The 26,965-nt window shown below is 37.2% G+C and overlaps 1 protein-coding gene across 27 annotated transcripts in view; it reads left to right on the plus strand.

Annotated features, from left to right (window-relative positions):
• BTRC (beta-transducin repeat containing E3 ubiquitin protein ligase) overlaps positions 1 to 26,965 on the plus strand; it is a 184,952-nt gene that overhangs the window by 93,054 nt on the left and 64,933 nt on the right. For 24 of the 27 annotated variants that reach the window (XR_015749422.1, XM_087964647.1, XM_087964648.1 and 21 more), the window contains 2 exons: positions 3,502 to 3,579; positions 15,069 to 15,155. The exons of 1 other annotated variant lie outside the window; for it this stretch is intronic. Coding sequence is in view for 25 of the 26 variants with exons in the window: in XM_087964647.1 (XP_087820773.1) it covers positions 3,502 to 3,579; positions 15,069 to 15,155 (165 nt within the window). In the remaining variant the exon portion in view is untranslated. Of the gene's footprint in view, positions 1 to 3,501; positions 3,580 to 15,068; positions 15,156 to 26,965 lie in introns of those variants that run through there. 2 more of the 27 variants (XM_026670144.2, XM_087964660.1) reach the window with 1 other exon arrangement.

Raw genomic sequence — 26,965 nt, forward strand, 5'->3', positions numbered from 1 at the left:
TTTGGAGATGTGTGACTGAATGTCATGAGAGAACTGTGTACAATGGTTATTGAGGTGCTTGCATGCTAGGCAGATTTGTTGTGTTCATTATAAGGTAAAGCATTCTCTAACAAATGACTTTTCTCAAAAGTCTGTTCCTGTTAGGTCACTGTTACCAAAAAGAAACTTTGCAAGTAGCCATTTAAGTATTGCCTGCTTACTGGTTACTGAGATGAATGAAGAACACGTCTCCCACAAAATTAGCTTGCTTTAAATTTTCTTATGCTATCTTATCTTTAATCTTGTACTAGGTTAGGGTTGAAATCAGAAAACAAAATTTCCAAGAAGAGAGGCTAAAGATGTTCTCTGTTTTTGTTATGATTCTATTACATTTGTTTATCCAGGCCTTCCTTAAAGCAGATAAAAATATCAACCACACCATCCCATTGCTTTCTTGAGTATCATTTAGCAATTATAGAATTATTCAGAATATTATCTACTCATAGATGCCATTTTTTTCTGAATTGTTAAATGTGGGGGGGAAAATAGCAAAAGACCAGCGTGTTATATGGTTAACTGAATCAAAAGATTTGCTAATTCATGATGTCATATGATCCATACATTAGAGAGAATATAATTTCTGATTTAAATTTTTAAAGAATAGCAATAGCAAAATGACTTTTTTCTATCTAAATTGCACTTTCAAAACGATGAAAGTTTTAGTAACAGAAATATATTGAATAATTTAATCACAATTTTTGGAACTTACTTGTGCTTCACTGCAAAGCATCTCTTTACTCATCAGCAGAGTAGAAGGTAGTAACAATCTCTTAATTTTGGTTCTCAAGAATAATCATCTTGCTGAATCGGAAATCTAGCCCTGGCCCTCTTAAATTGATATAAGAAAGTCAAAAAGCAATTCAGTGGAAAGTGTTGATCACAGATGTCCATATTTACTTTTAGGGTGCATAACAGACCGAAAAAACAATTTGCATTTGAAATTTGTTTTTTTGTCTTGGGATTGATTGGTTACGATAGAAAATATATATCAGGAATATTCTAAGACTTGTTGTCCACCAAGATTTCTAGTTTCTAAGCAATGAGTTCCATCTTTGCTGCGGTTACAGAGCTTAATGTTTTCCAGTTTTTCAGCCTTTGCCAAGCATAACTTAACTTGCTGACAAAAGTGCATGAGCAGCGCTCCTCTTTAATAGTCTGCTGTGTTGGTGCAGTAGAATAGGGTGACAGCAAGCTGTGAGCCACCATATGCACTTGGCAGTCATTGTCTGGTCTTTGTTCAGCCAACCTCTTAGTCTTGCCACCTATAAAGATAATGAATAAAACAAAGGCTTCAAATTAGCTGTTTAGTTTCAAGATGAAATTGGTAAACTTCAAGCATGTTGGGGTGGGCAACATAAAGGCAATAGAATTTCAGGGCCTTCAGTAACATAACTTAGAAGGAATCAAAGCAAAACAGGATCCGAAATTAAAGATTAAAAAAAATCTAGTTGCATTAACACTATAATATCAACCTAAAAATGTAATGTGTAAACTTTTTCCATCCTTTATATCTTACTTGCTATCTGATTCTTTCTTTCCGATATTTTCTGTGTTTATGGAACGATGTCAGCAGTCACCTTTCTTCTGACTTAAGATTATCCTTAGAAGTATAAGAATCATGACTAAGACACTATGTTGTCTTATTGCAGCGGCTTCCAACCTTTTGGGAACCTGGAACTGGTTCATGGAGAGAGGCTTTTCCATGGACTGGAGGGAGCATGGTTTCGTATGCTGCCTACATCCCATGGATGGGTTTCACTTGTTTCATGGCCCAATTTCTGGCATGCTGTGGCCTGGTGCTGGTCCGGGGACCAGAGGTTGGGGACCTCTGATCTATTGATTTTAGTACAAATGAGGAGTTTGGGTAGGAATTAGTATATACCTTAGTTATTTACAAACATGTTAACCTCACTTTTAGCCACCAGAAAAGTTTTAAAATGTGGCTTCTCAGATTATTAAACAAAATCAGCATAAGTCAGTTAATTATAATTGTTCATGACTTTTTAATATCGTTTAGATAACAAACATTTGCTGCTAGGAAATATGTGACTAGAAATAATCATATTGTCATTTTAGTGTCATGTATGAGAAGGACAGAAGCTAAATGGTAAAACATAAGTTGGTTCAGTTTGTGGCATCTTCACAGAATCAGGTGGCAGAGCTAAGAAAGAACTAGGTACAGCCAGTATGTCAGCTAGTACTAAAATAAATGGAGCAGTGTCTTGGCTTGGAAGTATAAAACATGTTCTCCATTATAGGAGCTAGCTTAGTTCAAACAAGCAGACCATTTAAGTAAAACCACCTTGAAGTTCAATTTCTTTTACATGCATATTCATTCTTCAATAAAAAAAATCATGAGTAGAGAACATTTTTCAGTTTAGGAACTCAAGTCAATGTTTAACATAATGCCAGGTACTTATCCTCAGACAAGGGTGGAATAAGAGCAGAAAAGAACCAACACTGAAGCCCATCATAATTTATACTGCTATAATAAATGTTAATATTTTTATTATCTTTGTTATTATTGCTACGATCACAGTGGCAATTGAGAGGACTCTATGGTTGATCATAGAGGTTTCTGAACATCTGTTACTATCTACAAGTCTAGAGTGCCAGTTTTACTACTGTATTTGTTCTGAGTAACTTCTATGATATTTCTTACCAGCTGACCTAATACTAGTAAAATCAGAGCAGTTGCATGTTTTAATGACTATATTGATGGAGACCGTGCAAGCATAGAGAGTTGGAGATATCTGTTCTAGGTTGCAAAACAAACAAGAGTTTTATTTTTTTAATGGTTATTTTGCCTACTAGAGTATATTTTATTTCTGAAAAAAAAAAGGCAGATAAATACTCTTCCATTTAGGTGAACAAAAAAACTGGACTGTGAGCCCTACAAATGCTACATAAAAAGCAAATCTCAGTTTTACAGGCTGTCCACACTGCTACATTCATTTAATTTTCATAAAAGAAATCTCAGTGTACTAAATCCTGTACTGTCACAGAATAAGACATACAAGTTTAGTTATGTAAAAGAATAAGTGTTTTGCATTGTGGAAATTTAGAAGAGCAAGCTTACATTTGCCATACAGGTAGGTAGTCCTCATTTAGCAATCGCCTTATTAACTGAGCATTTCCAAATATGATAACTGTTAGTAAAAAATAATTTTCGGAGCAGTGCATGCACTTGTGCCCAATTTCTTCTATTGACAACAATGCACACTAGAACAAGAGTAATTTTGGCATCACTACATGAGAGAACTTTAGCTAAATGAGGCAGCAGCAACCAATGATCTTTGCAGCATCTCTTTTTGTCAGTCACATGATTTTCTTCACAACCTTGCCACTAGAACTGATTGCGGTTGCTAAATGAGGACTTCCTATATTATAAATGCTTGTTTATTTATGTGGATAACCACCTTAATGGAATACTTGAACTATTTTTTTTCCTTTTCTCTATAGACTTCCTCTGAAAGAGAAGCTTGTAATAATGAAGAGCCTCCCAGAAAGATCATTCCCGAGAAGAATGCACTCAGGCAGGTATGAAATTGATTCAAACTCACAGATACTCTCCTCTTCTTTACTTGAAACAGCTCGGATTCTCTGACATACTTTGGAATGTGACAAGCTATAACATACAAATAGACATGTTTTTGTTACAACTTTTTAATTTGAAACATTATACTAATTTTGAAGCAATTCTGTGTTCTTCAGAAGCTGACTTTTAGGAGCTAATCTATGTCTAAATAACCTATAATCTTTATAGAGCAGTCTGGGAGTTGTTCCTTGTGGATTTAACCTGGTTGAGTACTGTCTATAAAAGCAGTGCCTTATGTATTGGACAGATAAAAATATAGTCATTTTCTTTGCTAGTTTCACTTGGCAACAGTCTCCCATCTTATGCTATAAGCCATTCAGACTTCTGTAACCTATTTAACCTCTTAGGAAACAGCAAGATTATCTCATACAAAGGTCAAGTGAACAATTAGCATTCAATTATTCAATATATTGATTAAAGGTACATCAGAGTAAAATGTCACATATTTCTGGTCCCAGTTTGAATTCAATATGAAGTGACCACAATGCATTCAGGTTATCTATAGTTATGCTATATCTTTAACCTTCAATGACTATATTACATACATAGCAACATAGCGTTTGGTGAGGCTACATACCTACTACTATTGAAGTACTATTGAGAAATTTCAGGACTGCATGAAAGTAAAATTATGATTTGACTAAACTGTTTGGAATAGTAAAATTAATTTAATTTTGCCTACAATCTATGTCTTTGAAAGGCAGTGTGATCTACGACAGGGGTCCCCGGTCACAGAGTGGTACCAGTCTGTGGCCTGTTAGGAACTGGGCCACAGAGCTAGAGATGAGCAACGGGCAAGTGAGTGACAATGAAACAATTCCCTCTGGTCTGTGGAAAAATTACTCTCAACAACACTGGTCCCTGATTCCAAAAAGGTTGAGTACTGCTGATCTAGGAGTAGTAAAGAAGAATGTTCTCTTGGAGAAAATAATTCTACTTTTATCCAGGCCATAGATGGGATGTATGTTGAGTTCTTTATTCAGGAAAGAATATAGAAAAGAGAGTTACAATATAGAAAGGAGAGTGTTCTGTCTGCACTACAACCATTAGTTAAATGAGGGATATACAATTTATATTATCAGCATATTTATGCTGTTACTGTTGCAAATGTAATGGAAAAAATTATATGGCAACCTGAGTGTATCAATCTATTTGGAGACTTAACATACAATTTTGTCTTTTATAGTTTACAAATAATCACAGTATTCTAACCCCCAAATTATAGATTTTACTGTGCATTTTTTGCTGCTAGAGAGCTCATCTAACCCAAACTAAACCAGCAATAACATATTTTTAAAATATAGCCAATAATCCTAACTACCAACGTTACTTGATATATTTTTCACATCAGCCCTGTAAATATGGCTTTTTCTTTAACTAGAGCTCTTTAAAATGTGGAGTCCTTGGTACTCGCTGAGCTTGGTTGCTTGCTTGCAGACATTTCATTACCACATCAGTGCTCAGGGAGTACCAAAGACTTCACAATGCAACACTAAGCTACATACAAAACAAAAGCTCTTCAGGAAGATTACTTGATGAAGGGGTTGGTTAATTGACTAAAATAAAAATATTTATCTTATGTTGAAGAGTGATTAAATAATGTGGAAAGCCCTTACCGCTGTTCAATCTACAATAATAAAGGCATTCAAAATAGAGGAATTAGATTAGTCATAAGGATCCTATTTACTCTATTAACCTTTTATTTATTCTATTAACTTTGCTCTGGCAAGAATTACCACTGTTCACCCTGTATTAACAATATTAAAAGTTGAAAGATAGTGTTTGAGGGACTTCATTTTGACTGCTTTCACTTTCTTTTGAATAGAAGAAATAAAGGAGAGAGGAATAATTAGTTTAAAAGTAGAAAAAATACATGTAGTTCATTCTGTGGGGGCAAGATTAGGGATAAAATCTGTATACAGTTATGTAGCATATGATTTGTGTGCATGTATGTGTGAAGTTTTAGAAAACAATGACATGGGCCCAAAGTTTTTGGCAACTATGTTTAGCTAACGAACAAATGCTTTCTCTGCTAAGTTATAAATTAATTTTAATAGGCTGATCCAGATGGTCTGTTTGGAAAATTGATAGCTTGATCTGTTGAAAATTAAACTAAATTTATCTGTCTCATACTTCAAACTGAAGCTAGTGTGAAAAGAATGCCCATTAAGTCCAGTGAATACAGATGGACCAGCAGGTCACACATGGGGCTAATCTGATTCATTTTAAAAATAAATGTGTGAATTATGGAATGAAACTCCTGGTTTGAATCCTGTTTTATGCATGTGTGCAGCCTTTTTGAAAGAGCCTCTCAAATGCTTCAGTGTCCTTTTTAACCTGTGTATTTCTATTTTAAATTCAACGTTCTTGCCAAAAACATAATTAGTTTTCAGTACCCATAGTTTAGTGTTGGATCTGAATGGTAGATTGATTGGGTCAAGCATTTATTATTTTAAGGGCTCTACCTCTGTGAAGAATTGAGTCTTAGTAGCCTTAAAAGAGATCTGGTCTTTAGAAGCCAACGAGGGGGAATCTCTCCAGGGACCTTTGTGTCTTTTGGCTTTGGGCTGTGTTAAACAGAGCCATGAATGAAGATTTGTAAATTTATTGCAATACCATCTGGGTTTTCCCTTTCTTTTTGTAAGCACCATATTATTGTTGGATTGTAGCTGTCTATTGTGAAGTCACTCCCCAAGAGTCTGCCCTCCTACTCTAAAGGAAAATGATGAATAGCAAAGGTCAACAGGCCTAGGTCACAGGGCAGCTGTCCAGGGCTGCTACACTCCTGCCTTTTTGAAAAAAGATTGGCTCAGCACAGGTTATTTAAGGAAAACTACTCCCCTTTGCTCAAATAGGGTATTAATGAAGTATCTTTTTCCTGTCAAAACTCGCTCTGCGGGTGGAGGGAATTTGGATAGTGTTTGCAGAGAGGAAATTATGTCAAAAGGGGTCATGTGGGGGAAGTGCTGATAGCAGCATCACTGAGATGATATGCATGGCAGTTTTTGCATTGAAGTGCACAGCTTCCAGACAGAATAAAAGTGAAGCAGCTATCCCTGACTCTGTCAACTAAAATGGTTCTCCTTCCTTCTACATCAGTGTTTCTCAATCTCAGCAACTTTTAGATGCATAGACTCCAGCTCTTAGAATTCCCCAGCTAGAATAGCTATACAATGCCATCAACATATTTTGGTAAGCCATTTCTTCAGCAGTTTTGAAATGTGTCTTCTGGCTACAATATTCAGAGGTTTTGAAGGACTTACAAGCCCTCTGATATAGTGTGGGGAAAGCAGAAAAACTGCTGACCCCAACCATAAGATGTTTACAATTTTGGGCAAACTTTATGAAAGAAAAACAGTAAAAAAAATATAGTTACCTAAAATTGAATGCATATCTTTGAGGGGGGGGTGTTGGAATCAACATGATTGATTTAACCTGACCTTTAACAATAATGACCAGCAAGGTTTTTAAAAATATTCCTAAAACAATGCATTTATGTTTCCTGTCCTCCCTCAGTTAATAATCTCGCAAGTTTTTTTTTTTAGTATTTCATGAGTTAACTTGTAAATGAAACAGGAATTCAAGGCTGATGCCAAAAATATTATCCTGAAACACTAAAGCCCACTTGTATTGACTTTTTACTTTAATACTAATCATGTCTGTCAGATGTGCTGCTTTTCTGCCTTCCTCTCTAAGGGAGTAAATGTCTAGCATTGCCTATTCTTCTGACCTTTTGTTTCTCTGTCCACTTACAGCCTACTGAACGTGCATAGTGATAAATAAAGCTGTGAACAGGACTTTCAACTCTTTGAAAACAGCATGCTGCCATCCCTTTAGTTATATTTCTTTAAGTGTTTACGTGTATGCTGAATTCTTTTCTCTTGTGTGGCTGGAACCCTGGGGCTTCAGAGCCATGAGAGAGGCCAAGAAGCTAACAAAGTATCTGTCCGCTTGTTAGCTTGTTCCATTTTTTTTAAAAGACAAAGCAAAAATCAAACACCACAAGATGAAACCCATCTGGCTTAAGGCATTACATTTTCCTCCCCCATGCACCTCTATAGATGAAGAGTTTCACCTGCAGTGAGGGCTTCCATTGATTAGGGAGGGTGCAGTAATTCAACTCTAGCCATCTACTTCACTGATACTTTTGCTGTCTCTAAAGGTGCTGACCCATTGAGTTAAACTGTCAAGAGGAGGATAAAAAAGGAGCTCTGTCCCAGGAGGTAACAGCTGCCAGGTTTTCAACACCTTGTGCACTGCTGGAGAAATGTCACCTATTGTAAATGGGAAGAAAAATGACTGCCTTAGTTGCCATCTTCCCTTTTAATGACTAGGCTTAAAAATGAACAATTTGAATACTTGAAGATGAGCAGAATTTAAGGCAGGCCAGCAATGGAAGACAGAAAAGCCAGAAAAAGTGGGTTTTGCATGTTTTTATGGCCAAGATATGAGGCAGGGATGGAATAGACTGCCTATACATTAAGAATGCTATTTGAATCTGGCAAATACTCCAAACATTAGCTAATCCGTTTTTAAAATATGTGTGCTTGAATCATAATTTAGCAGAATGTATTTTCTGCTCTCTTTGGAGGACAGTTTGTTTACAGGTTAATACCAGATGGCTAAATACCATGACATTTCTCTTTTGTTTGTTTTTGTTATTTCAGATTTTGTTTTGCAAACAATTATTTCTCCTGGCTTTTGTCAATAGAGCTTTATTGGGTAACTTTCAGGGTTGGGGATAGGTTAAAATGGGAACAGATAATATCACTACACTTTTGAAAATGTGGAGGGAGCCTTGATTTTTTTTTACTTATTAGTTATTCTAATTATGTAATTAGAAGGCTGATCTAGTCAAGAGAACTTTTGTTACAGAAACTGTTAAAAAAAAATCATTTCTATGTATTATGTCTCTGTACCAAGACAATTCTTCCCTCTAGTGGTAAAATTAGGTTCTCTGGGTTCCACAGCAAGAAAGTTCTAATTGCAGTATTTTAAACAGCTGTGGGAATATTTCTGAGAAGGGTTTTGATATATCTAGTTTATATCTAGTTTGTGCTTTGCCAAATGTTTTTCTTTTTTATGTCTTTATCTTTAAGATGGTGATCAAGGGAGGTTGAATATTGGTAGCCACAGAGAAAATTGTGTTTTACTAGTTTTTCCAGCCAGTGGGTAGAAAGGTTTGTTTGAAATTGATGACTTCAGTTATTTAACTGAGAGTGGTGGTTGGAGTAGAGTAGGACAGTTGTGTATAAGTGTTGGGAACAAACTCCTGGCTTTCCAAGAATGATGAGATGGGCCATCAAATAGGATGTTTGTCCATGATTGATCTCGTACATTGTGTCCACCATTTTAAGCAGTGTAGCAAGCATGGAGGAGTTGTGGCATCTGGAAAGTTGGCAATCGGCATGTGCTGATTTACAACAGGAAAATTCATCTTACTTTTCACATTTCTGAACCACCCATCTCCCTCAAAAGGAATGGTTTCAGCCACTGTGATGAGCATTCAAAGAAGCAGCACTGAATTCTGGCAAAGATATGAATATTAAACTTAACCGAGCTCCAACTGAATAACTCTTGAATTATTTAGGCCAGGACTGTCAAACTCGAAGCCCACAGGCCAGATGTGTCACATGCTGGCCACGCCTGGTTTAGCAAAGGAGAAAAAGTCATGATATGTCATGTGACACTAACATGATGACATGAGTTTGACACCCCTGATTTAACCATATCCTTGCCTGTTACCTGGAAAGTGATTCTGAGACTGAAGAACTGGACAGGATTCTCAAAACTGCTGTCTCTGGACTGGGAGATTCTTATCACAGTCATCCATGCTTTAGTTATCTTGTGAGTGGATTATTGAAATACGCTATGCATTGTTCTTTGACCACTCAAGCTACAGCTGGTCCAAAATGCAGTGGTATAAACAATTATGTTCCAAACATGATGAAAGCAGCCATATACATTCTTAATATAGCTGAATAAAGGCCATAACTTGATATGCCCATATAATCCTGTTAACTACTCCATTCAGTGTGTTGGTTTTCACCTACAATGTCCTTCATGGGATACAGCCTGCTTATCTGAGGGACATTTTCCCCACCACTCTTTTGGCCTGTCCTCTATGATCTGACATATTGGTCTCACTTCATGCATCGCCTCTTAAGCAGTGCCACCTGATGGGGGGACTAGGAAGTAAGGCTTTCCTATTGCATTGCTGTCCCCCGGAACAGCATATTCCTGGAGGTTAGAACAGCCCCAGCACAGCTATCCTTTAAACAAGTATTGAATACCTAACTTTTATCTCAGGTCCTGAGGCAGTATGAGGTATGTGCCTACTTGGATTGAGCTATATTGGGATTTTATGTTGCAAATTTCTCTTGCCTCTCTTATTAATTTATTCAGAGCCAGCATTTCTGTTGAGATATATATAGTCTTAGAAATTTGAATTATAAATATTCTGGACTATGGAAATAGATTTAACCATAGATTTGGAAATACTAGTTGCATGTTGAAATATAATGTAATAATACTGTGCAGCTCAACTTAAATTTCATTTTTAATTGCATGGTTTATAAATGTTTTTAAATTTACAAGTATTTAATACTTTTGGAAGTATCCCTCTCTGCAAAAAGTATTAAACACAAAGAATGGAAGCTTCCTAAGGCCTTTATACTTGAAATGGAAATAGTATTTGTGAAACTGTAGAAGTGATTTATCTATAACTTCTCAAATCTGTTGAGTTCTTCAAAATCTAATATATATATTTTTAACCATCTGGCATTTCTGTTCCCAAATATTCCTTTAACAACCACGTCTCTAGAAATAGCAGGACAAGGTGAGCTGTTGTATTTTAGAATTTTTAATTACAATATTTCTCTGATAAATCATGTACTTATTAATTGGTAGGGAAAGCATTCTTACTGAACTTTAGGTTGCCACACCTGACAAAAATGGGGTTTTACTCACAGATGGTGATCTTTTGGATGAATTGCTTGGGAAATTACATTTTCTTTAGACCATACAATTGCAAAAGGTTTCAATTGGTTTAAATGGGAAGCTTGAAATCTCTCAGAGATTCAAGGGCTCTCTTTGACAATTAACCTTACTTCACACTGGTAACATAAGGACAGTTTTACACATCACTTAGCTTGTAATAACCTATGATTATGTACAATAAAAGTGACAGACTGATACATTGTGATATCAGCATTACATATACATTAAGAACTTTGTAATTACTTCTTATTCTCTGAAGATCCCTGTTTGTCACATTGATATCAATACATTGTATATTAAGTAACTTATGAGAACTTGAAAATGCTTGTCAAATCAAAAGCAATAAAATTAAAACTATGTAATTTTTTATTGAAAAAAGATTTCTTTTAGTGTAAAAAATACAGCTGCACAAAAATGTGGGGCATTTTTACAATACTGGTTGAAACTCAGATTATGGTAAAACTTTGTAATGTTTTCTGTGTTTTAGTCCATCTTTTTTATTTACTGTTTACAGTCCATATCAAAATATTCTGAATTGATGCAGTTATTTAAACCCACCACCCATAAATTGTGATTCATATAAGTCTTCCAAGATGGGTAATTTTGACAATTATTGTAGAGTTTTCTCTTTTTTAGTGTACCAGCAGAGATGGCAGTTTGAAAACAGATTAAGCTTTGTATCTCCTAGTCACCCTCATTGTATTTCCTGCTCTTGACATGATTTGAAGCAGCGATGTGTTTTCTTGATATTCTTTTCCATTAGTGTGTGTTTTGCTATAGGCTGCTTAACACTCATCTCAAACAGCCTTTGCAAGGTTAAAGGAATGTAGCTTGGTAACAAGTTTGTGTCATTTTAAATATATACCTCCTAGTAAATAAGAAGGAGTCTAACAATCAATCCCTTTTAGTGTGTTATATGTTTCACCTGACAACTAAACCCCTATTGATTAGCCATTACTTTGTTAGATAATCCTGTGTCATTGAAGGCACTGTAAAAATTAAATTCTTTAAAATGTTTTACCCTAGCAGCAGTGTGAAATTGAAAACTTGTTCAGAATTATAGCAAGCTTTCACCAAAAGGGTAGTTTTCAACAAACTGGTTTATGCTTGCATTCTTTATATGCAGTATAAAACTGTATTAAAGTACTCCAAGGCTAGCTACTTCTGGCACAGAATCAGGCAAGTATTTCAGACAGTTTCTCATGGCCCAGAAATGGGTTTCTCTTGGTGTTTGGGGAGGAGGTATTTGAACAGTTCAGTTACTAAGTCTGAAGAGTAAAATAATTATATAGTAAATTATATAGTCCCCAATGTACTTTCCTACAGTATATCCAGATCTGAATCCTGGATTTTGATAATCTAGGATCCCTTGTAATTGGAGTTTTGTTATCTTCTCTAAAAATTTCCTGAAAAGGAATATTAGAGACCGGGAGAAAGTTGTCTAACACAGTGACACCAAAAACTGGCTTCTTTAAGAGAGGGGACATTACTGTTTCCCTTAAATTGTCATTCACAATCTCCCAAACTGAACTGCACCACTGTGAGATACTCAAAGAATCCAGGAGGGGCACAGATCCAATTCACAGGTAACAGAGTTTGTGCTGCTGAGAATACATGCAAAAGGAAAAATGGAAAATCAAATAAAATCCCCAAATTAAAATACTTTAAAATGTGTGTTTACATGCTTGCCTTTTAAGTCAGTGTTGACTCCTGGCAATTGTCTGGACAGGTCCCTGCAATTTTCTTAGCATGGTTCTTTGGATTGGTTTGCCTCCTTCCTAGGGCTTAGAGAGACTTACTGGCCCAAGGTTGCCCATCTGGCTTCATATCTAGGACAAGACTAGAATCCATGCTGTCCTTAGTGTCCAACCTGATGCGTTAACGACTACACCAAACTGGCTCTTTAAAATATAGCATATAAAAATATCTTGGTAAAATAAAGTGACATAAATGACATAAAAATGACAGTCCATATTGACCTCAAATATCAATCCAAAATTGAATATTCGTTGTTTTTGCACCTCATCAAAGAGAAACTATTTTTAGTATTAATGGGTATGTAGAAAACATTGGTCTAACATTGCAAGGTTAAACTATTTTGTTGTTTGAAACACAAGTTGTTGTTTCTCATTAACACGCCATTCTGTATTTTGTGAACAAATCCAAAGCAGTGTCAGAAAATGTAACATTGTCTTCATGGCAGAAAGAATTTTAGATTTCTCAAGCTTTACTCTTAGGGTAATCCCCTAAATCGAGAAAGCAGTTGTGCAAGCCTCTCAAAGATCATGAATAAGGAGAAGCAGAAATAGTTTGTGTAGCAAACTATTGTGGGATGACTTTCTATGGACTGCATACTTAGTTTCTTACTTTTGGATGTTCAGCAGACAGATATTTGTAGATGCTGGGTTTTGTTGCTTTGAATGCAAGGTGATTTTTCTCTGTTTTTGCTTACATGCTTACATGATTATTGACTTTATTATGTTTCTGTAATTAACTGGATTAACATTTTTAAATGAAAAGATGTGTCCGAAGTTAGTAAATAATTGGGGAGGAGTTGCAAAAAAGCATCTAAATGAAAATGGAGAATTTCTTCTTCCATCTTTGTTTTCATTGAAAATTGAAGATAAAGTGTTTTGGTTAATGGAAGGTATTTGTGCCTTAAACAAACAAACAAAAATTAGCTCTGGGTCTTTCTTTAAACCCCTTCTTAAAGAAAATTTTGGGAGGATCTGAAAAATTTGGGGCTATAAAATTTATCACTATTTTTAAAATTTATCACCATTCTGATGAAACAGTTGCTCAAACAAATACAGCATCATTCCCAAAAGATGTTGTCTGTTAAGTATCTTTAAAAATTCTGGTTTTCTAAAGCCAATATAAGAGCAGACGAAGAACCTTATTTTAATATAGGATACCTTTTGCTTCAACAATAAACTACTCAGTTTATATTATTTATTTATATCCCCCCTTTATTTTTACAAATAATTAAAGTCAGTGAACATGTCCAATACACCTTCCTTCTCCTATTTCTGACTGTATAGTTTTATATTCTGTGTTCAGACTCATGGTGCATAATCCTAGACCTCAATCATTAGAACACCAGTGTTGTATCATGTGCAGAGCAATGTCCTAGTTAAATATATTAAAATAAGAATGCAGGTGGTCTATATTTAAGAACTTTATTGTTCATTCAAAGTTACAACAGTGCTGAAAAAGGGGGAATTAGGGCCAGTTGAAGTTGCAGCCATTGCAGCTCATGACCATAATTCCAGTGCTTGGCAACTGGCTCACAATTATGACATTGCAGCATCCTGCAGTAATATTCTCACCATTTGCAAACTTGACTGTTGACTTCTGACAAACAAAGTCAATGGGGAATTAGCAGAAAATCACAAATAGAAATCATGTGGCTGTGGGATATTGTAACTGTGCGGGATTCACCTAAAAGAGGCAAGGGGACTACCAAAACAGCTGTTGTAAGTTGTCACGATCACATGACATCTCACTTTATGACCATGCTGCTTAACCACAGACCATTGGTAATTGAGGACTACTGTGGGTAAACTGAAGTATATTTTGACATTAGATATCTTTAAGATAAGAGCCATGGTTGTGCTGTGATTAGAATGCAGTATTGCAGCTTAATTCTGCCTACAGCCAGGAGTTTGATCCTGATGTGTACTCAGTTTACTCAGTCTTCTAACCTTCCAAGATTAGTAAAATCACAGAGATTGTAGGAAGCAATATATTGTGCTGACATTGTAAGCCACTCAAGAGTGCTGTAAAACACTCTTAGCAGTATATAAGTGCTATTGCAATTGCTATTAGGATAAAATAGCAATGCTTTTGGAGTAGATTCTGCCTACTGAATACATACATACCTGTTAGGAATCCCCAGATCTGCAGGAGGTTAATGGACTTCTGATAGCAAGAGTACATGGGAGAGTGGGTGAAAGGGAGGAGTATACTACATGTAAATATTCCTTTACATACCTTTACATAATGTATTTTCAATTTATTGTCTCAAGTAAATGCAGGATTTTGGTGATCACAAAATTAGCATTTGTTTATTTGTTTTATATCCTAACTTTCTTCAGGAAGTCAAGATGACATACAAAGGATTATTATCCTCCAATTATTCCTCAGCAGCTGAGAGACCATGGCCCAATATCATCACTGATCTTTCATACTTGAGGATTGATACAAACTTTATTTAGCACTTTATTCAACACTGTTCCAGTTAAATTCTTTAATCACTAAATCATAGTGTTTCAGAGGTATTTTGTGCTTTTCTTCTGAGTTTTTAACACAAAACAATTTTGCAAATAATATTACATGTTATTTTAGGGTAAGGCCCTTGTAGGATTTTTTTTAAAAATACATGCTTACTATGTTGTATCTCTATTTTTATCACGTTTTCCTATCTTCACAGGCCTATAACAACTGTACCAGACTTTGCTTAAACCAAGACACAGTCTGCTTAGGTACTACAATGAAGACTGAAAACTGTGTGGCCAAAGTAAGTAAAACTTTGACTGTATGCCCTTGTGGGCATTTGACATCCTACCTATAATCCCTTGGCTTTGATGCCCTTTTAAAGCATTAGTTCTAAGAATATTCTCCTCTCCTTTTCAGAAAGCTGAAAGATAAAAAGATTAAAAGCCAAAACCTATTTAAAATATTTTGTAGGCCAGTTTAACAAAATATATCCTAGATGTTCTCCTTGATTTTAGTGTGGGTCTTATTTTTTTGTATGTTGGTTTGATTTATTTTTCTCCTACTTTCTTGTAAAGAAAGTACCCATGTTTGATTTAAACAGGTAACCCAAGAATCTCAATGCCGCTATCATCCTCTATTTTCTAAAGTAAAGTTTATATAGAAGTGATACTCTCATACCCCCTCTGCTGGCCACCATCATATAATAAAAACTCAGATTTACTTGTACACCCTTCTCTTTGGAGACTTCTGTTAACAAAATAGAAGGGAAGTCAGAACTCTGTGATATTAAAATTGCCATATAATGGTAAATGGGTAATGTGTCTTTTTATATTTCCACTTTACAAGAACCATTCTTAGACAAGATGTGTATATTGTCTTAGCTTTCCCTGTAACCAAATGTAACTGTTGTAAAATAAGAACTAGGTCTGAGAAATTGTGAATGACTGGAATGTGGGTGCACTTTCCCCTTACTTAAGCTTCATGTTTTCATTAGAAGAAAGTTCAGGGTAGCCCTGCAAGATTCAGAGCATGCAGCTGTAGGTTAGCATTTATGGATGCTCCCACATTTTCCAACCACAAGGTAATTTTTGATAGGAAAATTAGCACCTTATTATGTAGAATTTATTTTTGTACTGTACATCTTCCATGATGAGCATGCTAAATCTGTATAAATTTCATAGCCAAGATCTCTTAAACATCACTGGAAAAGGTAGTCCTTGTTACCAGCAGCCTCATTATCCATAGTTTCACTTATCTACAGTTGGTAATTACATGATCAGGCTGGATCTGAGCATTAGAGAAATGATTCCATCTTCTACAAATGGGAATTCTTTCTTGTAATTACTACAGTATTAGACTCTGCTTGAAAATTCCCTCTAAAAATTTGGTTTGAGTTTCACCCTGGGAGTACAAGAAAGCTGGGCAATATGCAATTCGTTCAGCAGTAAGCTTTTCTATTCAGAGCTCATTGGTTTGACCAGAAGTTACAAGTATCTGGTAGAGAGACATGAGGCGAATATTTTTTATTTATTTTTTGCAGCACCTATAAAAGTGTGCTTATGGAAATTAGACCGCTATTTATTCTGCCTAGAATCTTTGGGACCATCCATGAGAAAAAAGCCAATGATGACAGAAAATAATGAGTAATCCCTCTTTTCTAGCACTGTATCTATCATGCCCCTGTCAGAATCTGATTTGGAAGGGGAGGCCAAGCAGCTGACAGGGAGTGGGGAGTGTGGCTTCGTTGGTTGTGGAAGAAACTGGGGAAGGGCAAAGGCCGGCTGGGCAGACCAGGAAAGAAGTAGAGCAAGGGAGAGGGAATTCGGAGGAAGACCCAGGCCCACCCCCTCTTCATCCTAGGGCACACAGGGAGGAACAGAGAAGGGAGCAATGTGAGTTGTGTGGCTTACAGGGGAGGAAAGGGTCCTGATTCCCTGCATTAGCTGCAGCTGGGAACACAGTGTTTATAAAGGGAAGCTGCACATAGCAAAGTTGTTGGGAGCAAATCGTTAATTATCTGGTATCTTTGAGGCTTATCCGGGTTCCTGGCATCTTCCCAACTGTGTGTATTTTGCTAGGCTTTCAAGTCTGCAATTCCTTCTCCTGCCCTGTCAAGTTAATTACTGCAGCGTGGTTTGTGTGGATTTTTATTTACAGTTTGTATGTACTTTGTTTTTGGACTGAATTTTCTCCACTTAAAGACTGTTCTTGGGAGAGTTTTTTTTCCAGCCGAAGATAACCTGGACACTGGGGGCAAAGTTGGAGGTATTAAAGGGACTTTTCTTGCTTATTTGACTGTGTTGCCTTTGTGCCACACCCCAGGTCATCACAATATCACTAAGATTTTTATAGTTGGCTGCGTGTTTTGTGTGTATGAATATATTGGTTTTGCTAGATTTTACAAGGGAATATGTGTGTGTAACATATATGTCTCAAAACTTTCTTGTTTTTAAACCAGTGTTTACCATATACCTTTGAATACTAAATAAACAAATTTGCACAGTTTAGGAAATATGAATATACACATTGACAGAGTCTTTGTATTATCCTGTTAAAATGGAAACATAAATCTTTTATAACTTTACTTTGTTCAGAAGAAGCTATTCTCTTTTATTTTCATGAACATTATCTTGTCCTTCTATGGACTCATCCATACAACTAGTTTACTACATTGTAAAAACACCCTACTTTCTATTCATTAAGGGTATTTTCTCACAGTGAAGCCACAGCCCCATTACCAGCCAATTGCTGAGAGTTGCTGTTGTTTCTGCAAGAATAAAGAATTATCCATTCTTTATTAACAGAAGACTTCTCCTGCAGACATTGTACGTTGCATGGAGGAAGAGCCTTTGAAGGTCGGTGATAGTCCAGTTGGTCTGCTGCAGGATTATGCCCTCTTACCTTGCTGCTGGAGATTTAAAGCTTATTTTGCTGACTGCCAGAAGAACTAGACATTTCATTGTAGCAATCTATTCCTCCTCCTCCTCCTCCTCCTCCTCCATCATCATCATCATCATTAATATTAACCTTACAGTTGGGAAAATCCAGAAGGTTAGAGGTGGCTATACTTCTGCTGCAATAACTAACTTTTTTTTTTGAAAGCTCGAAACGGGGAAACCTAACACCTCTAGCTTTGTGTGTCATAGTTTTAAGAAGGCTGTGAAGAAAAGTTCAGCAACCAAATTGGATGGAAGATTTGAAGGAAGGATCTACCTGGACATTTGGATGTACTTCAGCAGTAGTGATTCCCCAGTATAGAGCTTATAATAACTGTGAAATCCCTGTGCTCTCTGAGTTTGGTTGTTTGTTGGCAGACATTTCACTATCTAGCTAAGTAACATCGTCAGTGCTAGTGACTATGTAGTTAGGGCCCTGATTATATGCAGTAGCTTATATGCTAGTGTTGGTGGCAACATGGTTTCCTTTTTGGTAGTTCCGTGATTAGGTTATTCGTTTTCACTTGATTGTTTGTCTGATGTTAACTCCTGCTTCTCTGCATCTTAGTTGCTAGAGGAGATGTATTCTGCTTTTTTTTTTCCTTAGCTTTTTTAAAATTGTCTCTTGGTGTGTGAATGTTGTTTATCTCTGTGTCTATTGATGGTTGATTTATCTAATGCAAACTTCTAGGAATTCCCTAGCATTTTTGGATGTAGCTTAGCCCTAGGATGCTCAGTTTTCTAGTTGAAATTGTGGTTGAGTCTATCCATATGTTGTGATATTAAAGAGTTTTTATTGTGTTTTTTGAATGCTAGTTGGTGTTCATGTTGGTGTATGCACTCTGCTAGTCTTCTGCCTATCAGTCCTATATAGTGGCAGCCCTTATGCTGTATGTTGCATATAATAAACCTCTGTTATCTTGTTAGGGTTTTTATAGAACAAAATAGGATGGAAACCTATTAGAGGATTCACGTTCCAAAGCTTGAAAGCACAGAATATTTACTTAAGTTTTTGTCAAGGGAATATCACTATTAGATGATTTGAACCTCCATAAGAAGGTTCAAATCATCTAATAATAAGTTAGCTACCCAGGATTCCTCTTCATTTTGCTGTTATTAAGCAGTGAATATGACAAGTGGAATTCTGGATCTTCACCATGACACGTTTGGGGCAGTGATTTTTCATACCATTTGAATGTCACTGTTGGGGGAGAAGAAAGGACTTCCAGACATCCATCAGTTACTGCCCTGAACCTATTCTGTATTTGAAGGCAGCACCTCTACTCAGAGATGATGAAAGGTAGGTTTTGGGGCAGTCATGTTTATATTTATATCTGCATACGTGGAAAGCAAATTACCATGGCAGTGCTATATAAGGAAGAACTAGATGGCTATGTGCCTTGAAAGAGCTCAGAAACGAACTGCCATAACTTATGACAGTTAACTTCAGATGGGTTTTAAGCTGATTTCTGATAATTGACGTGTACCTACAAATTGCTAAAAAATTTCCAGCATATTAGGAACATAGATTACCATCAGCTATTAGAAGGATACAATCAATGTGGCCAGATATGTAAACAAGTATTCTAATAAGGTTTGTTTAACTATTGTCTCATTTCTAATATTTCAATTATAGATAGGTGTACACTTCTAAGGTTGGTCCAATAAGTTTAGTGAGACATCTTCACAACTTTTAGTTGAGCTCAAGGACAATTAAGATATTGCTTTAATGAGGCTTATTGAAAGTCATCCAAGCTACAGCTGTTCCCTTATTTTGTAAGCTGTACTTTCTAAGTATATACCATGTGGATATTTTGGGCAATAGAGGAGATTTTGCAGTATAAGGGTGCTAAAAGTACTTATTAATGTCTTGTCAAAAAGGATGTCTATGGAGATTCTCAGGCATCCAGGTCATGGTTGTCCCAAAGATACCTTTTTCCAGAGGCAACTGTACTTTCAGAAAGTCCAGTTGCCTCTTGAAAAAGTACTTTTGGGACATCCAAAAGGATGGAAAGTTCCAGGAAATGCAGGAATACTGAGGCAGAAATAAATTTCCTTCCATAGTGGCTTGAATTTCTTTAGGGCTAAATTTATGGAAGCTATTGCTCCTCGCTTATTCAATCATCCATAATTTCCCAAATGATTCCTGATTTGGGAAATTATGCTTTGTTTCAGTGGTATTCTTCTAGTTCCATGATAGTGAACCTATGGCACACATGCCAGATGTGGCACGCAGAGCCCTCTCTGTGGGCACACATGCCATGGCCCCAGCTCCAATCACATTTCTCCATCACGTTTCTCCGTCACGTTTCACTCAATTCCAACCTCCCACGAAAGAAAAAGATTTCACAAAGTTGGACTTGATTGAGTGAACTTTTTCACGCTTCCAGGTGGGAGAGGCAGGATCTTTTCCTCCTCCTGAAGCCCATTATGACCTGGAATCACAATGAGACCCATGTGTCTCTTTCACCCCTCTGCTGCGGCTCCCTGTGGTCCTGTTACAGCAAAGGAGCTTTTGCCCTGTTGTGGCAGTGGCGATGCGGGAGTGAAGTGCCCCTGTACTTGCTTTGCGTGGCAACAGGATTCCACCTTTGTCGTGGAATTTGCTGTTACCACCAGCAAAGAGGGATGGGAGAGAACAGCAGAGGTGAATCTTGAAGGGTGGGGCCGTCCCCTAAGCATGGCCTTCCTCCTACCCCGTCAGCGAGGCCAAGTGAAAGAAGGGGGTGGTGTGGGGAAGTGCTCCCCTCATCTGCTGAGTGCGAGCACAAAAGTCAAGTGGGGGCGGGGCACCCAGCCCAGCAGAAACACCCCCATTGGCGAGTCAGACAGTGGAGAGGCCAGCTCTCAGAGTGGGACACTGTTTGGCACCTTCAGATGTGACCTGCTGCCTTTGAAATGTGCCACACCTTTGAGGAAGCCGCGCAGCGATGGCTGGGGCCACGGGTGGGGGGTAGCGGAGGCATCAGCACCATTTCACCCCCCCTCAGCAAGCCGGGCCTGGAGGAGTGAGGAAAGTTGCAGGTCAAGAAGGGTCAGAAGGCGCATTTCAACGTCACCCCAACACGTTTCCAGCACACACTCCTCTGTCCCAAAGTAGGATTGAGTGGGGGATAGGGGCAAGGGAACAGGGGGGAAGGATAAGGGGGCTTCTAGGAGGAGAAGCCCAGCTGGCTTTCCTTTTGGTGTAGGGTGGGGGGAAGGCCCAATAAAAATCCAATTTCCCCCAATAAATAGGGAAAATAAAGGCCCGGCGGTCCAGAGTCCAAAAATGGGGGTGGGGTCTGTTCATCGGAGGATCGAAGAGGAAATCAGTCAAAATCAGGACAGGAGGCTATTCAGAGAGGGATCTGCCTGGGTCTCTTCTTCCCTCCCCCTTAGATTCCCCCCTCCCAGCTTTCTTCCCTAGCCTCGTTTTAAGGGGAGGGGGAAGCAAGGTGGGACAATAGTAGCTAAAAGGCTGCGAGGGGAGTTAGGGTTAGAGTTTATTAAAGATGGAGATAGGGAAAAGATGCCATTCCTTTTCCAAGGACCCAGGGAAAGTGGAATAAAAATAAGTGTGTGTGTGTGTGTGTGTGTGTGTGTGTGTGTGTGTGTGTGTGTGTGTGTGTGTGTAAATAACAGCCCAGGGTAGCTTCAGCCACAAACAACAGCTGCTGTTATTTTTCCTGAGAGCTTCTAAGCTACACAGAAGTTTTTAATAAATACTAATATTAATGAACCATAATATATAGGATTAAAGGAAGGAAGGTAAAATCAGAGGAGGGGGGAAGGAAAGGAAGGAAGGAAGGAAGGAAGGAAGGAAGGAAGAAAGAAAGAAAGAAAGAAAGAAAGAAAGAAAGAAAGAAAGAAAGAAAGAAAGAAAGAAAGAAAGAAAGAAGAAGGAAAGAAAGAAAGAAAGAAAGAAAGAAAGAAAGAAAGAAAGAAAGAAAGAAAGAAAGAAAGAAAGAAAGAAAGAAAGAAAGAAGGATGTGATGGCCCTCCAGAGGTTACTGCACTACACTCCCATCATTCCTGAGTTGTGCTGTTAAAAAAATCCAGTGCCATCAGGGAGAAGTCAAGTTTTGAAAGAGTGATTGAAATTCCTCACAAAACCTCATTATTTAGGTTAAATTGCCATGTTGGCACTTTGTGATAAATAAGTGGGTTTTGGGTTGCAGTTTGGGCACTCGGTCCATAAAAGGTTCGCCATCACTGTCCTAGTTGTTTCAAAGGGGTTAGGAGATCAGGAGATAATATTCCTATCTAGATTTTTTTGACATGTTGGTAGACTGCATGCACCCTATGTTGCACATAAGAATCTCTGCAAAGTCAATAGAGAGCAGTTAATTGGCTTAGGGAATAAAAAGATGTGATAGGATAATTTAGAATAGGATATGTAGTATTTTAGGGGATGCGATGGCTCAGTGGATAAGACACTGGGCTTGTCGATCAGAAATGCCAGCAGTTTGGCGGTTCAAATCCCTAGCGCCACATAACAGAATGAGCTCCCATTACTTGTTCCAGCTTCCACCAACCTAGCAGTTCGAAAGCATATTAAAATGTAAGTAGAAAAATAGGGACCACTTTGGTGGGAAGGTAACAGCGTTCCATGCGCCTTTAACGTTTAGACATGCCGGTCACATGACCATGGAGACATCTTCGGACAGCGCTAGCTTTGTAATGGAGATGAGCACCGCCCCCTAGAGCCAGAAACGACTAGCCTATATGTGCGAGGGAACCCTTATCTAACTATATCGTATTTGAAAATTTTAAGTTTGTGAAATGCATTAGTGATCTTGGATCAAGGCCCTTATTTTGCACATGAGATTTGTTGAGCATCTCTAATCCTATTGGGAATTTCTTTAGAGGCATTCTGTCAATATAGTTAATAGTGAAAGACCATTTATGCATTGTGATCTTTCTATATTAAATACTATTTCTCATTGCTTTTTCTATCAGAGTTTAGTGGACTCTGCACTTTATCCACATGTTTTCTTTGTAATGATGGTTGAACACATGGCTAATGCTGCCTTCTAGGAATTGATGCATTTCTATTCTGCCCAGAATTGGGGTTTGAACAGAGGAATTAAACATCTTTGTTTTTTATACATCTTTCCTCTTGAAAAAGAATGTCAATAAATACTTTAGAATAAAAACACACATTTATTAACTGAAAATAAATCCAAATTTACTCAAATATTCTACAACCATAAGACATAATTAATATATTGAATATGTTCAATGTTTTTATTATCTTTGTGAGGTCAACATCACAAGATTATTCTGTGCTAATCTGAAATACTTTTCACTTTCTTAGTCACTCCTCCTTCCAGCATTTGTCAAAATTATTTGAAAATGGATTGAAGCAAGAATATTAACATTCTTGTTCCCTTTACTCAAATCACATTTTTCCATATTTTGATAGACAACATATTTTATTTATTTCCAAAATTATATCCACAGGAAACAAGCTGTTTAAATTCAGATTATGCTGAATCAAAATAGTGCTGGTGTGAGAAGCAACGTGCTGTTTTATGAGCGTGGAGTCCCTTTTCTCATAACTGATTGATAGTAAATATTTTCCTGAAGAGTTATTGCCAGCTATGAACAGTGCAACTGTTTCACTGGTGTTTTTTTTTTCCTTAGTACTTGCTGTACCAGCCATTGTCTGTAATTAAGATCTACAATTCACAATGCAGACGTTTGCACTTCCTCTGGGTCTGAGCTATTTATAAGATATTTCAGCTGTTCAGAGTTTCTTTTTGAGTGTTAAACTACATTTTAACAGGCATATTTAGTCTCTGTTATAACCACACCACATACCATACCTTTATTTCTGTTTTGGAAGCTATTTTTTGTATGTTGGATTCACCATGAATTAAATAATGGTATATCTTTTTGTTTCCACAAATTATGGTGTCTCTGGCAAGTCACCTTTTAGACAGGGCCATTTTAAATTCTGGGCCTGACCATTACTGTATAGTCAATAATATTTGCACTGAATTAATAAATGAGGAATCAAAATAATGAGCTTGATACATTTTCCAATTTATATGATTAGATATAGATTAGGAATCTTATGGAATTCTATATCCTTTGCTGCTGAAATAATTTGGTATAATTTATTTTCTTTTGTGTTAAATATAGAAGTGTAAATAATGTTCATTTCTTGCATATGTTTGAGAAACAAACATAATAAAAAAAATCTGATTCTTATGCATGTTCTAGTAATATCAGGTTCTTATTGTGTTAAGACCATTGATTCCACAATCTGGATTTAAATTTCGCTTGAGCAATGTTATCACTAAATAGTAGCAGATGTGTTGTTAGAAGTTTCTTTCAGTTTTCCATCTATGAAATGGGAAGAATAATGGCACACTTCATAGAAATGTAATGAATATCTTGTATATAATGGAATCATATTAAAACTAACAGTGACCTTTTTAGATAACAGCCAGAGACCATAACAATACCGGACCTAAATAATACGGCAAAAGAATTTTATAACTGAAACCCTTTTCTGCTTTTGCTTAACCATTTTGGCTAAACTAAAAATCAATTTACATTCATTTGGGTCAGCGCAGAAAAGCTCTTGTGTCTTTGTCCCCAGGAGGGGTAATAATGAGAAGCCAGTTCTTCATCAGGCGTGCACTGCAGCATTGCCTGCTGATGCATGCCAGATCTCACACACACACACACACACACACACACACACACACACACACACACACACACAGAGGGATCACGTGACCACTCCAAAAGTCAAACGATCAATTCGCCTCGTTTTGGCTCTGTAGTTAATGCACAAACAGTGCGATCTGCAGGGCTGTAATTGCATTGTTAGGGCCAAGGAACAAGCCTGTGCCTTTTCAGCAGACAGCTGGCAGGGAGAGAGGCATGTTGTTAGGAAAGAGAGAGGCAAGGCAAATAAAATTACTGCTAACGCTCAGAGATCGGCAGGAGTCCTACTTGCCTAATCTTACCGGTGGGAGCAAGCGGCTGTTGTAATCCAATTATAGCAGCATAAGCAATTTGTTAGACACTCCGCATAATGTAACAATTTCCCAATAAACTCTGACTTGTAATAACGTCGGCAAGAGCCCACATAAATCTGCCCGAATGGTGGGGGCTGAACATTCGGCTGGGGGCTTGTAATTTGTGCCATCAGCACGTTTCTCTGACTGTGGCTTGGTGCACCATTTTCCATGCAAGAATCCTGAAGAGCAAAACCTGGCTAAGGTTCTCTGAAAGGAGGCGACTGTAGAGAGAAGGGCAATACAGTTTAGAGAATCCTACAGTCCTTATTTGTCCAGAATTGCAAATAAGTCAAATCACTTTTAAAATTATTTAAAAAGCAACTGCAAAAAAGATGAAACACTTTTTTGTTTCTTTAAAATTAGGGAATAATAGCTGATAAGTAAGCCAACAAGATGGACAAAGGACCTAATTTCCTAATTCTTTTCTTTAGTTGTTCTAACTATGCATAGATCCGTCAATGGAACTGTTAACATTTCATTTTCTCATTAGATTTCACTTTTTAGCTCAACAGTGTACATTCCCTACTGTTTTTCCCAGGCCTCTGAATAGCTAATTGAATTTAGTTATTTGTGTATATTTGTCTGCTGTGTCCTGTTTGTTCTGTTACAATAAGGGCAAGACTGTTACTAAAATTGGCATGCTTGGCATGTAAATTTTTTTGCTTTGCTTGAGCATCCATATTTGTTGGCTATGGAAATATATCAACTAAACTCTGGTTTCAAAAGGACTTTCCGAGTACAAGAGAAAATGATATCATGAGGAAAAAAGCATTTTCTTCTCTAACTTCTGAGGATCCTTTTAATTGGATAGCAGCACGGTACCGTCTTTGAAAGAAGGTCCAGGTTGCTCCCTTATTGAATGAGAAATCCTTTGGGTGTTCCGACAAAATACTGGACCTTGGGAGCACTTTGAGAAAACATCAGACAATTGTTAATATTTCTTATGTCTTCTCTGTACTTAGACACTGCTTCGTTAGGAATCAAGGATATCTGTTCGTTTGCTGTTGGTTATTCAATTTAAAGAAACAGTTGAGTGAATCCTTAAACAAAAAGGCTTACAGCCCTCAGGTTTTGTACAGATTGACATCTAGAATAGATGCAGGCTGAATTGAAACATTTTCATTGTTCCTAGTCAGCTGTACATATCATGATGCCAATTAACTATGTCAGAGCAGCAATTTTTCTACTGCTCCTTGAATTAGCGTAATAAATATTTTCTTTCAACTAAAGACACTCTGTACCTGTTTGGGGAAAGATGCTATTTTAGCTTGGTGAAGCTACACATCAATAAGCTGCAGTGTCCTAATAAAGCCACTCGGTTTAACTAATGACTGATTTTCATGGCTTTGACAGTGAGCTGTGTGCGTTATTTTCTCCTGATATTGTAAAAATAATGAGAGCAAATTAGAACAATCAGTTTACACAGATAGCTCCTGATTGGATGTGAAAGGCAATATGGCAGCAGGTAATCTATCTTCGGACTCCTGTCACATTAACTTCAATCGCATGGAAAAGATCAGGCGGAGCAATCGGGGATCTTGCCCAATCGGAACACTGAAATTAATGAGAAGAGCATTGTTCTGTGATCAACCTTTTAATTAGCAAGATGGGAGACAGAGGAGAGGGAATGATGACGCCTGAAGCACAGCTGCGCAATGACAGCCTTGCTTCCTGCAAAGGGGGAGGGAAAAACATGCATTGTAAATTACTCTGCTCTCCGCTGCTTCTCGCCCAGAAGCAGTCTAGCTTTGTTTTGAACCCTTTTTTTTAAAGAGCTCTGCAAATAATGCTTGCTTCCACTAGATTTGTGTAAACAAAGCTTTTCCTAACAATAGCTCATTTGTTTAAAATTTATTTAAAATGCTTGATTTTTGAAAGTTCTGATGTATTTTTAGTTGGAGATATAATTACATTGCTTAACCTGGCTTTTGTGCTCCTTTTGCTTTACAGCAGTTTATAGTAAGAGAGGGTGTGTTGTTGTTGTTTTTAATCAAAAGAGTAATGTGCTGTGTGACAGCTTGAGAAGAGTAAGTGGAATTTGGTGTTGGCATTTGGCAAGTCCATCCTTCTGTACATTTTATCTTTCCACTCTACCAGTATTTATGTAGTAACTTCCTGTCCCAAAATCTCATTTAGGAGTTACAATGTAAAACAAA

This window comes from Notechis scutatus, chromosome 4, assembly GCF_049901735.1.
Source record: "Notechis scutatus isolate UNSWTSFEM ecotype Mainland chromosome 4, rNotScu1.2, whole genome shotgun sequence".
Taxonomy (NCBI): Eukaryota; Metazoa; Chordata; class Lepidosauria; order Squamata; family Elapidae; genus Notechis; species Notechis scutatus.